Genomic DNA, 13236 nt, shown 5'->3' with positions numbered 1-13236 from the left:
TCTCCCATCGTTTGATGCAGCTCTGGAGACCGTTTTTGTAGAACACCCCAGGTTGGTCCTCCAACCACAACGTGACTTCAGAAATCAAGGCTGCATCATCTGGGAAATGCTTTCCTTTCAAAAACAACTTCATGACTGGGAAGAGGTGAAAGTCAAAGGGTACAAGGTCAGGAGAGTAGGAAGGATGGAGAAGGATTTCATAACCACACGTCCCGTGCTTCTGATCTGGCGACATGCGAGTTGTGGACCAGAGCGTTGTCCTGCAGGAGGAGGGTACCTTTGCTGATCTTGCCCCACCTCTTGATTTTGATAGCTTCTCTTAATTTCCTCAAAAGTGAAGCATAATAGGCTCCTGTAATTGTGGTACCCTTTGCCAGGAAATCTGTCATCACTATTCCGTCCTGGTCCCAGAAGACTGTGAGCATGACCTTGCCAGTGGAGGGCTGCACCCTAGCCTTCTTTGGAGGTGGGGAGTCCAAGTGCTTTCACTGCATTGACTGGGCTTTGGTCTCTGGATCATAGTGATGGACCCAGGTTTCATCCTGTGTAATCAGTCTTTTGAAAAACTTTGACTCATCTTCTTGGCACATCTCCAAATTCATCCTTGAGCACTCGACGCATTCTCGCTTCTGGAATGGTGTGAGCAACCTGGGAATCCATCTGGCAAACACCTTATGCAAATGGTCATGAATGATAGTTTCCACAGACCCTGTACTAATTTTGACATCTTGGGCTATTTGGCGAATAGTAATGCGCCGATCTTCCAAAATGGCAGCCTCAACTTGACGGACAGATGCCTCATCAATGGCAGAAGGGGAAGGGCGACCAGGTCTGGCAGCTGTTTCCACAGACTTCTGGCCATGTTTGAATTCACAATGCCAGCGTTTTACAAGGTCATATGATGGGGCATTATCACCATAAGTTTCTTTCATTTCATCAAAAGTCTCCTGTGGGGTGCGTTCTTTCAAATACAAAAACCGGATCACTGATCGACATTCAACAGGCTCCATTTCACACCTGACTCCGTTCAAACGCCTGTAAAACAGAAACCACAATTAGTCCCGAGCTGTAATTTGCCACATAACCTGTAGAGATATAAATCATTGCACAAGCAAAATTTCAGGTAGATCAGACAACTGGAAGTGAGCCAGGGACATTACTTATTGCACGCCCCTTGTATTTCTTATATTAAAATTAAAACAATCAGTAAATAAAAAAGTAACTTATAATTAATAAAATTTCAATTTGTAAGGCCAATATGCAAATCGGTAAACTTTGCAACAAATATCACATATACAAAAGCAGTATACAAAATGATGCATCTATTGTGTTGAATTGACTTGAAATAATATTTTTTGATTTTGTTGTGAGTGTGAGAAATGGGCATAACTTCTGTACTTGTTCATTCAGAAGATGATACAATTAAAATCCTTTTTTTTTTCTTTTTTTTTTCATTAACCATGGAATTTCCACAGGCCACATGAGTTTAAAATATTTTGTTTCATTCACATTAAATTCTAAAACATTTTGTTTAGAAAACAAATAAAAAAACTTTGTTTTTCATCAGTATATACTTTTTTCTTTCTTTTTTTTTTTTTTTTTTTTTTAAATTTCTTTACCTTTTTAATTGATTCCCTTTCTTTTTTTTTTTTCTTTTGTAGAATCTTCTGGCAGAATATTTAATTCCCAAAGCATCCGGAGAAGAAAGCAAAGTATTTTATTTGAAGATGAAGGGTGATTATTACCGGTATCTTGCTGAAATTGCTCAGGGAGAAGACAGAAAGGGTGAGTAGTATTGGAGAACGATTATTAGACATTGTGTGGGTATAATAATAAAAAAAATACTTTGCCCTCATTGATTGAGCACTATCACCGACCCTTGTTGAAATTCAATTATTCCTAATTTTTGGATATCTTTCTACCTGGAATATATATGTATATATATATCTTAGTAGTATTATTCACCAAATATATGGTTAGTAGCGAAAAGGAGATATATGAAATTTTAAATTTACTTTAAAACCACACATATAACAAAAAAGATCATGCATAAATAAATACAGTGATATATCTAAGGGTTATGAATAATGTTAAAAAAACCAATAATGAAGACGTTTTAGTTAATTGTCCATTTGAATATTATCAAAGTATAAGTATTTAGCCCAGCACACACACGCACACATATCTTTATATAAAAAAAAACATCAGTGCTCTATCATAGATTCTACAAGAGCTAATATTATTTTATTTATCTGTTTGTTATGGATGCCCGGGTTTCATTTAACTGTTTTTCCTGGATTTAGGAAAAAATCCGACTTATTTTTTGCTAGAAGGATTCGTTAATCCTTATTGACACTTTGAGATCGATGTTAAGGAGTGTAATGGTAAGTTTTTAATCCTGATCTTGGAATATCTAAAGTGTCCAATAAATCTTGCAAAAACACTTATTTTGCACTAAATACTCATCCTGATTATCCTTAACTGTGCATCGAATGTATACTATAAAAAGTGCATACAAAATTTCAGCCAGATCAGACTAGTAGTTTCTAAGAAAAAGTGGGACAGACAGACAAAGAGAAATATATATAACCACATCAGTCAATAAGTTCCGAACCTGACATGTAGATGGTACCACGAATAAAAGAAATTTATAATTTTTATAAAGTACTAACCTTCAAAAGGTACGTGCGAAATTTGAGCCCACTTAGATTATTAGTTAAAGCAACCAAACACAGGTGAAGCTAATGTTGCAAATTTTTAAAACTATGGAAAAATCTAAATTTTGTGTGTTGATAACACATTAATTTTTGATGGAGGAAAATACTGTTCAAGTAAAGTAAGGGTTTGACAAGTTGGTAACAACGCTTAAGAGGTGAAAGCTAACTTTAAATGCAATCATACAGACACAATAGTGTCAAATTTGACAGTTGTGTCAGAAAACTAAGTTCACAAACTCATTTTTGGACAATTGTAAATTGATGTTGCATGAAATAGCAAATTGTAAGGTATTGGAAGGAGTGTATTCACTAGTGTTGACTGTTGGGATGAGTAATCGGGAATCAGAATTGGAAAAATTATAGTCTAATTTCCGATTCCAAACTGATTCTTTAAAATTTTAAAATAAAAAATGAAACAAGCACAAATTGTTATTTTTTTTATTAGAAGTTGTTCCTTTCCTTTACAGCATAAGACTCAGAAGAGCCACAGAATGGGTTATAAATCTCATAGATTTAACATTGATTCAAAGAGTTTAATTTATTTTATTAGTCATTTATCACTTACTTATTGCCTCTGTCATTGTTTAGCATCTATTTGCGAAAATGTCTATGTGCCCTCATTGGAGGGAATTCATATGATTATACCTATTTACTATGCCTCCCCACGGGACAGAGTTAGACACCAGGGTCGTTTTTTAACGTGGAGAAAAGGTACAAAAATAAAAATTGTCTCAGTCGTGAAGGATTTCTCCTCCACCGAAAAAGAACAAGAAACTGAAGTGCAGCATCTGAAGAACAGATACCACACTTTGATCTTGAACAAAAGGCCAAGATGATTATAACCAAGTGTTAAATGCTCTGGCCGGGGGGGGGGGTAAATTTCGTTGATGCCAACTGTACATTGGGGTGGTTGTCATAGGCTTTTTCTGAAATAATTAAAGTTTTATGGCACCTTTTTGGATGCAAGGAAATCCTTAGACTCTCCAAACCTAATTTAATTTGTTTTTATTAGTTTTTATTGTAAGCAAAGTAAATATTTTAGAGTTCACTTGCCTATTCAATATCACAGATTTTAAAAAGCTTTTTACAACTTTTTGATTAATAGCCATATGGTGTCTATTAGAGTTTTCGCACTTTAATATCAAAGATTTAACATGATTGGCATTTTTTTTTTCTGGTGCTGGTTTTGTCTGATCACCACATCCTTTGAAATATTTCATGTTTTCTTATATTTTGCTTAGTTTGGCACAAAAATATAGATGAAAATCTCACAAGATTATGAAAACTTTGGAAGAGCAAACATTGAGAAGTTTGCTAACTTCAAATAAAAAAAACTTTCATTTACATTTAAAATACCCAAAACATATGAGATTCTACTTTTTTAGGCGATTATGTGTGAGCACGCTGAAACGTTATTTTAGAATTTAGAATAGGGATTCAGTTGTGCATATAAATATAATGTAAACTAATCTCATTTCGGTACATTATAACTTTTTAAACAGTTAAGTAATTTTTATTATTAATTCTAAGGCCGATCAGCAAAATCATAAAATCACATGTAATTGCTTTATTTTTTGTATTGCCATCCGAACTTAGGGTTAGTAGTAGGAAAGGAGTGTGGATTTTATGACTTTTAACAATACTATATAATAATATGATAGCGTGAGTGTTATTTATTTTGTGTGTCACGATTACATCCGAGTGACTGTTGTTTAATTATGGATTTCCTTTTCTTATAAATAATTTCACCAAGATTAAAAAAATAAACGTAATCACAAAGTCTAGACACAAAAAACAAAACCAAAAATTTATTTTAAAAAATAATTTAGTTTTAACACTTTTTGTGTTATCGTTACAAAACAAAAAGAAAAGAAAACACGTATTATCAAAGAAAGTAATTATTTTATTTAGAATAACTTAATTTAAACAATTCTTGTGTTATTACGAAACAAGTCAGATTTCTGCATAAAGTTCAGACTTTTCTCTATAAAACTTAAGACACCATTATTCATTGATCTTCTTTGTGTGCCTTTAAAGCATGTGTTCGCACAAATTTTCAGTTTTCATGCAGTCTTTTGCATTATTCTTACATTCTGCAAGATCTTCCAAGCTACATCGGTTGGGCAGTAGAGGGCAGACAAAGCAGTGTTGCAGCGTATGGTTCTTTTCTGTTCGCATTCACAGGTCGTTTGGTCAGTTTTGTTGCTCTATTCAGTCATAACAACTTCTCATCGACCCATCCGCATTCTCATGCAGTTGACTGTTTTCCACTAAACCCAGGATATTTTTGTGCTAGGAGGACCTCAGAAGTAGAATTGCCATGTTAGGAGGGGAGTTATTATCTAGCCGTCTGATCTCTTCCTGGGATGTTGTTAGAGGTTCAACTTGGCTAAGGAACTGACTTCAGTTGTTTAGCTGCGTGTTCATGTCCATTAAGGAGATGGCGTTCATTATTAGTAGCTTTTGTGATCTCTACTCGGTGGACAACTTTCTATCTTGTATCTGCAAGGAGTAATGTCAGTGAAGAGCTATTCAGGTTGGTTGGCTTCAAGTAGTCAGTGATCAAACAGCAGGTGTTGTTCCATGATGGGTCTAATTTTTTTAGCGTGTGTTGATTTCTCTCCCAAACAGGACACACACACATATATTTCACAAAGGAGTTACACAGTTTGCTGATGATTGAGAATTCATTGGAAGTGTCAAGTAATAGAATATGATCTTTATACTATTAAAATATATGGTGCTTTTTGAAGTTTGTTCATCTGCAAATAGAAACATATGATTGGTTGACAAAAAAAGGAATAGGCAGAGTATGCATTACCTATAGCAGTAGTTTTTATAATGTCAATGCCATATGCCTGTAAATTTAAACTTTTCTTTTAATTGAATATTTATGTTTTATCTATTTAAAGAAATTAACATAAAAAATATTACAGAACTTTTTCATCATAGATGCCCCCTCCCTTTCTTTATCAAAAAAATAAGACATAAAAAATTATTCGGTATTAGTTCAAAGCAAATTTTTGTTTTAAAACATTTTTCTTATGTTTGTTGCCAATGAAAACAATACACAAATGCATTCATCATAGTTACTTACTCTCTCATCCAATAACTAATTACTTTTTTTTCCACATAATTTAAAAAAATCGGTTTCTTTGTACTAGCTATAAAAGCAATAGAAATTAGGTAAAAATGGAAAAAGTACATATCCAGCTTTTGTATCAACGTCAGTCACTCAAGGAGCCAGTGGAAATTGGTCCGATATATATTTAAAAGAAAAAAATATCCAAAGTTTTTTTAGGTGTCTATGTGGAGTGGGGGGAGGAATCTTTAACCAATATGGGAGTCATATTTTTTTAAATGACACTCTTACCTCAGCTAGTATGGTTTGATGTTTTCGATTATAAACTAAATAAGTTTTACTTTTTTTGTACTTTTTCTGTCTTTGCTATTTCGTCAAAAGAAGAAAACCAAAGAAATCTTAATCATATTATGAAAATACCTGAGTATTTATATCTTTTTTGATTAAGAACAAATAGTTTCTTTTATTTTTTGTTTAGAAATAGATTTTGTCTTTTAATAACAAAAATCCAATAAGACTTTTTATTCTTTTCATCATTGTTGACATCACCTGCTTTCACAGGTTAAACCTTAACAGTTGAAAAATGACAGGAAAAAGAATTTTGCTAACTATCCATTGTGCATTGCGCAATCTAACCACACTGGAATTGTTTGTTTTTTTTTATTTTTGCTCATCAAAATGTTTACAATGTATTTTTTTTTAATACATTAAAACATATTTTTAATGTAGTTTTTTAATAGATTAGCAAATGTATTTTTTTAATACATTAAAACATATTTTTAATATAGTTTTTTAATAGATTAGCAAATGTTTACAATGTATTTTTTTTAATACATTAAAACATATTTTTAATGTAGTTTTTTAATAGATTAGCAAATGTTTATAATGTATTTTTTAAATACATTAAAAAATATTTATAAAGTTTATAATGTATTTTTAATAGATTAACAATTATTTATAACTAACCTAGGTGCCCGGTGTTGCCTGGGTGTTTGGAGGTGTCAAAAAGGTAGTAGTAGGAAGGCAGGTTTGAATCCGCAACATGAAGGTGCAAAGGAAAGTGAAAGAAAACCTGACGTCTTACCGCTACGCCATGACGCAACCGGAATTGTAAAGCGTTCAAATTAAACGTAGTCAATCAAAAAGATGACTTGCAGAAATGGCGTTGCTTTTAAACCTCCTACAAAGGTCGTTTTAAATGTGTGGGAAAAGCAGCTAGGCCAAAAAAGAGGGCACTCTGGCAGCATCTAAATAAATAGTAAATGAAAATTACAGAACAGATATTACCCGGCCGGGAGTTGGCAGTTGTGTTCGATTAGTCTTGCTTTATATATATGAAAATGACAAACACTGGAAACGATGGCACGGAGGGAATTTTTTAAAACTCAATCAAAAAAAGATAGAGATCATGTCCGTTTGCGAATCTGAGATATTATGATCTAGGAAGTATGCGAAAACTTCTCTCGTAATCTGACATGAGAACTCCGACACAAAAACCTTTCGTCGACATGCACAAACGCGCATGCCCATTTTGCCTTTTATATATTAGACTAGTGAGGGTGCCCAGCGTTACCAGGGTGTTTTGAAAAAAAAAAAAAAAAAATTTTAATAGGCAGGTAGGTTCAAACCCGAAGCCTTGAAGTGAAAAAGAAAAGAAAGTGAAAGAAAACGTGACATCTTACCGTGACGCTAAGAGGGCAGAGAAGTGAGAATCGTTGAAATTAAATGATTAAAAAGTTAAGTGAATGGGTTGGTTGGTTGGTTGGTTGTTTTTGTTTTACGGCATATCAACCTTTTTCAGGTTATTTAATGCCGAATCTAGTGATTTTGAGGAATGATTTTTTTAATGGCGTATATTTGTTTTTTAAGTCAGATTCTATTTAACCCATAGTTGGGACCCTAACAGGTACTACCACTCCGGGTCAGTGGACCTGGGAGCAATGGCAATTAAAGGGTGGCTCCACACTCCCCAAGGCCCGCAAGCTGGGGCCTCACCATCGGATATAGTTTTAGGTCATATCCAGGACCGTTGTATAAAGGGTTCTTAAATTTTTTTTTTTTAAGATATGAGAGTATGGTGTGAATGAGTTCACACAGGTGCGTAAATTTAACAAAATCAAACATCATGCCATAGGAGAATGAAATCCCACACTTAACTTTGGCTGCAAGCCAGTTTCTGCATATTTGTTTGTTTCCCCCAAGATGTTGGGGAAAACCAGCTCCCCCATAAAAAGGGGGGTGTCCAAATGAATAACAGTTGTTTGATATGACGGGTTTTCCCCACATTGATCAAAGCTTATAGCTTTCTGGACGTCCCTGGCAAGAGTGTCGGGGAAACGCAACTTTTTGGAATACTTTTGCTTTATTTATAGGAAAAACACAAACAAACACGCAAGAAGACAAAATAGCGGGAATTTTCTAAAATAAAAGTCACTCAAATAAAAGATAGACAACCTCCTTTTGTAAATCAGATATTATAATCTAGGGAGTATATAAAATGTTCTAAGATGTGATAACCCCTCCCCCCGAGCGCCCTACCCCCAAAAAAAGCCTTTACCGGACATACAAAAAAAGCGCACACACAAACACACATTTTCGGTTTTATATTATAGATGTTTATAATGTATTTTTTAAATACATTAACACATATTTATGTTTACAATGTATTGTTTAATACATTATAAATACTTCCTAATCTCACATTCTAATAAACAGCTCAGTTTTGTGAACATTTTCAGATCCTACGAAACAAACCTTAATACTCTTGGTTATCCATGCAACAGTCGATGCGGAATGGAATTTTGGTTTGTTTTCAAGTCACACTGAATCTTTTGATAGCTTGGATAATATCACTTGTGTGAGCTACGTCTACAAGTGAAACACAATAGTTTCTTAATTAGACTGGTTGATCCTGACCGCTGATCAATGATTGATTCTTCCGCTCAGTGTTTTTTATGCCTTGTCATTGACTGGTTCTTTAGTTCTTCCGCCAAGGCTTACCATTGTCATTCTGCTCCCCATGACATCACCAGAAACCTGTTAGCCAGCTCAGGTTCTTCATCAGTCTTCCTGCCATAGCAACATAGCATATGAAATATCAAAATTTGCATCTCAAAAGTATGGGCTGCATTAGATAAGCTGCAGTCAGTATGGACTTCAAAGCTAACTGACAAACTGAAAAGGAAGTTCTTCAGTGGTGGAGTCTATCCTTGTTTATAGTACTACAACCTGGACATTCACCAAAAGATTGGAAAGAAAGCTGGATGGCACATACATCTATATGCTATAAACAGTGTTAAATATATCTTGGCAAGATCATCTCATGAAGCAGCAACTTTATGGCAACCTACCTACCATATCTACTAGGATCAGAGAACAACGTCTACGATTTAGTGGACACTGCCAGAGGAGCAAGCAAGAGCTGGTGAGAAATCTTGTGGACTCCACGGCACAGGCGCATAAGCATAGGACAACCTAGATCCACATGCATCCAGCAAATTACACATGATGTAAGCTGTGATCCTGAAGATCTAAGGCAGCTGATGTAAGACGGGGATGTCTGGAGAGAGTTACATTGATCCAGGCAAGGAGCCTGTTTAGATTAATAGAATTATTACTCTCTTAACTCATTCAAATATTAATCACTTGAATCATGTCTCCTGGAAGAAAAAGAACCTCCGTGTACACTGTACCAGTCACCCTTCATTGTTGAGCACCTAGTCATTGCCTGTAAAGATCTCCAAGAAACCCATCAAAAATTCTACCAAATCAACAATATGAAGAATCTGTTTAACAAAATTCATGTAGACAAAATATATTCAATTTTCTGAAAGTCACAAAACTTTACAAGAAAATTGGAAAAACACAAAAATCTCTTCACTAACATCTTGTGAATTTTTACTACTACGTTTAAAAAGAAAAAAATATACAACTCTATACTAGTGCAAATAATAATCTACAATAAATTTCACATTAAATGGCCTAACAGGATCGATATGTTGTTAAAAACAAACCAAACTAAACCAAACCAAATATTATGCTCACAAAAGAAAACATTTGTATAAGTAACTTTCAAATTCCATGGAAAATTAATTAAAGCTAATCATAATTCTTTGAATTTTATTTTTGCAACAACATTTTTTGCAAACTGTGATTGAAGATGACTACTGAGCCTTTTCTCAGCAGAAAGCTTGTATATTCATGAAACTACGAAGATCTGAGTTTATCAAGTTCTTGTTCACACCATCCATCTCCATTGGTGTGAGTCTTGGCTGACTTGAGCGGCAGATCTTTGAAGACTGGAAATCTTTGATCATTACTGTTTGTGTTGCATCCTCTAAGTTTACTGGCAGCAGTTTTTTTTTTTGAATGTGGTAGTCTGGATGTGGTGCTGATTATCTCCCCTTTAGCAAACGTTTCTCGTGAGATGACTTTGCTGGTTCTGTCATGCTCTTTAACTCGACTGAAACAAATTCTTCAGAGAAGTCGTCAATCCAAAAGAAGAGGTGACCAACTCCAAATGTTATTCAGAATGCAGAACTCATTTGCGATAACCACGTGATCACCATTGCTTCTATGGTCTTCTCTTCTAGGGAGTGTCGTCATCTCTCACACATTGGTAACTGTCAAAAGGGTGCACTAACAACAAAACACAAACTGACATATTTTGCAAATATCAATTGCATTCTGAGTGCATGTGTGACACTATCATGGGAAAACAACTGCCTGAACATTAACATCCACATCTTTGTCTTCTGCTAAAGCCGTGTTTGTTAGTTCATTTCAACAATTTGTCTTCCAACTATCAGTCATCAACCATCACAAACTCAAGACTGTTCACAAATCCTTCCCAACTGTCACAAACTGTTGTAAAACTCATTACCACTGCTAAAAGTGACCATAAACTAACCATTTTTTTCTTTCTTTTTTTTTCTCTATGTTCACTCCAAAACAAGGTACATTACCACTTACACATAAAGGGCTATTATTTGGAACTATGTTTAGGGGAGATGAGCAAGATGTTGGTTTACATTACATTTAAACTTCTGCATATCACTACAGTCACAGTAGGTTGGAGCATGGAAATTACCAAAAATGAACTCTTCTTAGGCACCAATGGCTCTTAGTGTTTCAGAAACTAGAGAAAAAATCCAGTTTAATCACAAAAAAAAAAATCAACTGAAATGATCAATTCCAAAAAAAAACATAGTGGGCGTTTGAAGATTGCCAATTTTTCAATTTCGCGATAACATTATCTCACTTGTTTCATGGGAACTGTATTTTACCACCAAATCGCTGAAAGGCTTAAAAATTGACAAAAATCTGTCCAATAAACCTAATTTTTTTCACAATAAACCAGAAATGCTCCCAAGTTTGCTGAATTTAATAAAATATATCTTACTGCTCTCAGGTGCAAAAAAAATCTAGATTTTCGATAAAAAATTTTGCCGATTTTTCATTAAAAAATCCTTAAAATTCACCTTTTTTTTTTTTTTTTTTTTCACCTGAAATTTGGCACAAAACAGTAACAATTTCAAAATGCCCCAAGCCAAATTTTCCCTTGTGTATATTTTTTGAAAATATAGGTCTATGTCTTAGAAAATCTATATATGGTGAAATCTGACCTGTGGCAAGTCAAGAAAAATGAATTTTACACAGAAGCCAATTCTCTCATATCTAATGCAGACCATTTCTGGAGCGTCCATTTCCGGTTTAACATTTGTTTTTTATATTTTGAGATCAAATTAAGTTTTGATGCTGAAATTTCACATGAGAAAAGGTTTTTGACTTTGGAAATCCAAAAATTCTGTCAGATTTACCCACAAATTAACCAACTCTATTTTATGTTATTTAATAAAAATTATTTCTAGCTATGATTGTATGCATTAAACTACCACATATTGCATGATAATACCAGACCACACGTTGCATCATCATACAACACACATTGAATATATTGTCAGTGCACTACACTTTTTTTTTTTTTTTTTTTCCACATTTGCACTCCTGCTTTACCTATTTAGAAAGTTTCCCTACCCAATCGAAGAAGAAATCACCTCAGTCAGTGGATTTGATGTGGATTAGTGTTCCATCAATTCTACACAAACTACCTGCCCACTCTCTCTTGGGAACTCATTGACATGAATGATGGTTGTGGGTTGAAGTGTTTTGACGAATCTGGTTTGGAGGCCAATAACAAAATTCTCAAGCTGACAATTTGGAAAACGTGATAAACCAATTGTGGTTAGGTTCAGATCCTAAAGTAAACATTTGACTGCAAGCTCAGTTATTCTGCAAACATTGCAGTGAGTATGGTCATTGTACACGCTACTGCAAGAAAGCCTACCCAGTCTCTGAGCAATTATGACGCTGTTTGAGAAACTGTTGCTGAGGTGATGATGTGATGTTTTTTTTTTTGTTGTCTTAATAGTTGAACATGGTTTATTTTCTAAAGTCAGATAGTAACGTTAAGAATTTGGAAATAAAGTTGACAATTTTCAAGCTTGTGTATCGGCACAATAACATATTACTTATTTCTAGACTCTGCCTACTACCTAGATTTTGTTTTGGCCTTCATCCTCAAAACCCAGAAATCTATCATTAATAAGTACATTGAACAAGTCATTTCTTTCTGTTATGTAATGCACTTCCAATGAGCCCTCAACCATTATCAGGGGATCATTTTAAGCCAAATATTGCCCCAAACATGTTTCTGGCCAACGCCTGTCCAAATATGATTATTTCAACCAAGACCCTTCAAAAATTTTAATTCTGGAAAAAAATTTTTTAGCGCTGTAATAAGCTCAATAATATGATTCCAACGAGCATTCAACCATCATCAGGGGATTATTTTTACCTGAGATATTGACTTATTTCCAATATTTCACTCTCTCAGCCCATTGTGAGTCAGGGAAGCAGGTAACAGGAAGGGAATTCCAAAGTCTAGCTGTTGTGAGAGAAGAAACTATTAGAGTAGAAGGCTTTTTGGGATTTAGGAACCTCAATAGTGAAGGGGTGTGATTTTGTTGCTAAACGGGTTTCTCAGAAATATATATGTTGAGAAGTGCAATGAATTCATCTGAGAACTTTCCATTAAAATACTTGTAAAACGGGCACAGGGATACAACGTTGCAGCAATGGGACAGGAGTTGGAGCTTAGTTGACAGTGTGGGACCTACCTTCTTTGTCCTAGTCCATGCCACATCTTGACCAATAATCCCATTTCAGTTTCCTTTTTTGTTCCTTTGTGAACAACGTTGACAATGGACCTTTATGATTGATCAGTCCTCATTCAGAACTGTTAATTCATTACAATGAGCTCAACTGACCTTGGGTGAACGACATCACAAATCAACTATTCAAAAAGAAAGATTCAGCAACACTTTTCATTGAAACCAGACTTTAATTTACTTTATTCAATCTCCATTCCATTAACGA

The 13236-nt window shown here is 34.5% G+C and overlaps 1 protein-coding gene across 1 annotated transcript in view; it reads left to right on the top strand.

Annotated features, from left to right (window-relative positions):
* LOC145294123 (14-3-3 protein zeta/delta-like) overlaps positions 1-13236 on the top strand; it is a 177704-nt gene that overhangs the window by 90247 nt on the left and 74221 nt on the right. The window contains exon 2 of the mRNA XM_080141227.1: positions 1662-1785. Coding sequence (XP_079997353.1) covers positions 1662-1785 — 124 coding nt within the window. The remainder of the gene's footprint in view (positions 1-1661; positions 1786-13236) is intronic.

Source organism: Euprymna scolopes, chromosome 15 (assembly GCF_053919585.1).
Source record: "Euprymna scolopes isolate OS-2025 chromosome 15, ASM5391958v1, whole genome shotgun sequence".
Classification (NCBI taxonomy): domain Eukaryota; kingdom Metazoa; phylum Mollusca; class Cephalopoda; order Sepiida; family Sepiolidae; genus Euprymna; species Euprymna scolopes.
This window is presented reverse-complemented; position numbering and strand designations above follow the sequence as displayed.